The sequence below is a fragment of the Geospiza fortis genome, unplaced genomic scaffold (genome assembly GCF_000277835.1).
Source record: "Geospiza fortis unplaced genomic scaffold, GeoFor_1.0 scaffold867, whole genome shotgun sequence".
Classification (NCBI taxonomy): Eukaryota; Metazoa; Chordata; class Aves; order Passeriformes; family Thraupidae; genus Geospiza; species Geospiza fortis.
The window spans coordinates 60971-63189 of NW_005054740.1; the positions used below are offsets into that span (position 1 = coordinate 60971).

Below are 2219 nucleotides of genomic sequence, written 5' to 3' on the forward strand. Positions count from 1 at the left end.
CTGTCCCGGTCCCAGTGTCCCCTCTGTCCCCAGTGCTGGTGGCCTCGGGGCGGCTCCGGTGGCAGCGGGAGCCTGAGGGGACAGCAGGGGACAGCAGGTGAGTGACACTGGGGACACTGGGGGTGACCCTGAGGACAGCAGAGTGACACTGGGGACACTGGGGACATGGCGGGGTGATGCTGGGGACATTGGGACGTTACCTTGGGGACACTGGGGACAGTGGGTGAGTGACACCAGGGACATTGTGGGTGGCCCTGGGGACAGTAGGCACAGCAGGTGAGGGACACCAGAGGTGGCACTGGGGCAGTGGGGGGTGACCCTGGGGGACACCTGGGGGCTGGCATTGGGAACACTGAGGAAACTGGGGACAGTGGGTGAGTGACACCGGGGATATCAGGGGTGGCCCTGGGGACAGTGGGGACAGTGGTGAGTGGCACCAGGGTGGCCCTGGGAACACTCTGGCGGCACAGGTGACATCAGGGGGTGGGCCTGGGGACAGCACTGACCCTGGTGGTGACACAGAGGCTTTGTCCCCTATATGTCCCCAGCACTGTGGCCCCAGAGGTGACATTGGAGAAGGTGAGGGGGTGGCACCGAGGGGACACCAGGGGTGGCTCTGTCCCCAGGGTGTCACCCCCATGTCCCCCCCAGACCACCAAGGGTGGGGACAGGACCCGGCCACGCCCGGGCACAGGTGGGTGTGTCCCCAATGTCCCCAGTGTGTCCCCAAATGTCCTCAAATGTGTCCCTGGTGTCTCCAAATGTGTCCCTAAATGTGTTCCAAATGTCCCCAGTGCCCCCTCAGTGTCACCAAACGTCCCCAAATGTCTCCTAGTGTGTTCCCAAATGTGTCCCTCAGTGTCCCCAAATGTCCCTCAGTGTGTCCCCAGTGTCCCTAAATATCCCTTCAATGTGTCCCCAATGTCCCCAGATGTCCCTAAAAATGTCGCTGAATGTCCCCAAATGTCCTTCCCAGTGTCCTCTCAATGCTCCCAAATGTGTTCCCAAGTGTCCCCAAGCTGTCCCCACTGTCCTGTCAGTGTCTCCAAATGTCCCTCAGTGTCCCCCAAGTGTCCCTGAGTGTCCCCAAATGTCCTTCAACATCCCCAATGTCTTCAGTGTCCCCTCAGTGTGTCCCCAGATGTGTCCCCAATGTCACTCCAGTGTCCCCAATGTGTCCCCACAGTGTCCCTGGCCCCATTGGTGAAACAGCTCCAGGCCCTTGGTGCCGCCATCCTCAGGGACATCGGGGACCCCGCAGTGCCAGCGCCCCCGTGGGGACACCGGTGACATCATCGGGGACACAGGTGACATCATCAGGGAGCGGTGGCACTGCAGGGACAGAGATGATGTCACTGTGGAGGTGGTGACGTCACTATGGTGATGTTGATGATGTCACTATGGTGGTGATGACATCATGGCTCTGCCCCAGCCCTGGCTCGGTGTCACTTTGTCCCCGCCCAGCCCCTGATGTCCCCAAAGCCAACATGATCATCCCAGAGGGTCCCCAAAGAGTCCCTGATGTCCCCAAGGAGGTTCTTTGGTGTCCCCAGCGCCCCCCCAGTGCCCTCCAGGTGTCCCCACATGTCCCAGGAATGTCCCCAATTCCCCCAGGGCGTCCCAAGGTGTCCCAAGGTATCCCCAGCCCCTCCCAGTGTCCCCAACCCTGCCCAAAGTGTCCCCAGAGATGGACAGGGGAACAGAAGTTCCCATGGTAACAGAAATCCCGCCCATCCTGTGCTGCCATTGGCTGCTGTGCTCGGGACTGAGAGCGCTGATTGGCTGGCTTTGGAGGGAGTGGGGCTAAACGTGGAACTGGGCCTGAACCAGTACAGACTGAACTGGGAACTGGGATGAACTGGGACCAGTGCTGAACTGAGACCAGAGCTCCAGACTGGTCTGGGAGCCACTGTGCTCACTCACAGACCCAGCACTGGTTTGTACTGGTTCGTGCTGGTCCATATTCCTCCACAGTGATTTATACTGGTCTGTACTGGTTTGTACTGGTTCATACTGGTCCACACTGGTCCATCGCAGTCACTGGCCATACTCCAGCCCCCCTGTGTGCTTCCTGTGCTCTCCCAGTGGTGCCTGAGCTGCAAGTGCTGGTGGCAGCGGCCACAGGGGAATGGCTGCAGGGGAATGGGCACAGCCTGAGGGTCAGGGGGAATGGGCACAGGGGAGCGGCCACAGGGGGAGGGCCGCACGGGGCGGGCCGG

The 2219-nt window shown here is 60.9% G+C and overlaps 1 protein-coding gene across 3 annotated transcripts in view; it reads left to right on the forward strand.

Annotated features, from left to right (window-relative positions):
• LOC115949072 (coiled-coil alpha-helical rod protein 1-like) overlaps positions 1-1431 on the forward strand; it is a 4874-nt gene extending 3443 nt beyond the window's left edge. The window contains exons 7-10 of one of the 3 annotated variants that reach the window (XR_004082731.1): positions 34-97; positions 549-579; positions 652-694; positions 1187-1242. Coding sequence is in view for 2 of the 3 variants with exons in the window: in XM_031065346.1 (XP_030921206.1) it covers positions 34-97; positions 549-694; positions 1187-1290 (314 nt within the window). In the remaining variant the exon portion in view is untranslated. Of the gene's footprint in view, positions 1-33; positions 98-548; positions 695-1186 lie in introns of all 3 variants that reach the window. The other 2 variants (XM_031065347.1, XM_031065346.1) reach the window with 2 other exon arrangements.
• The last annotated feature ends 788 nt before the right edge of the window (positions 1432-2219 follow it).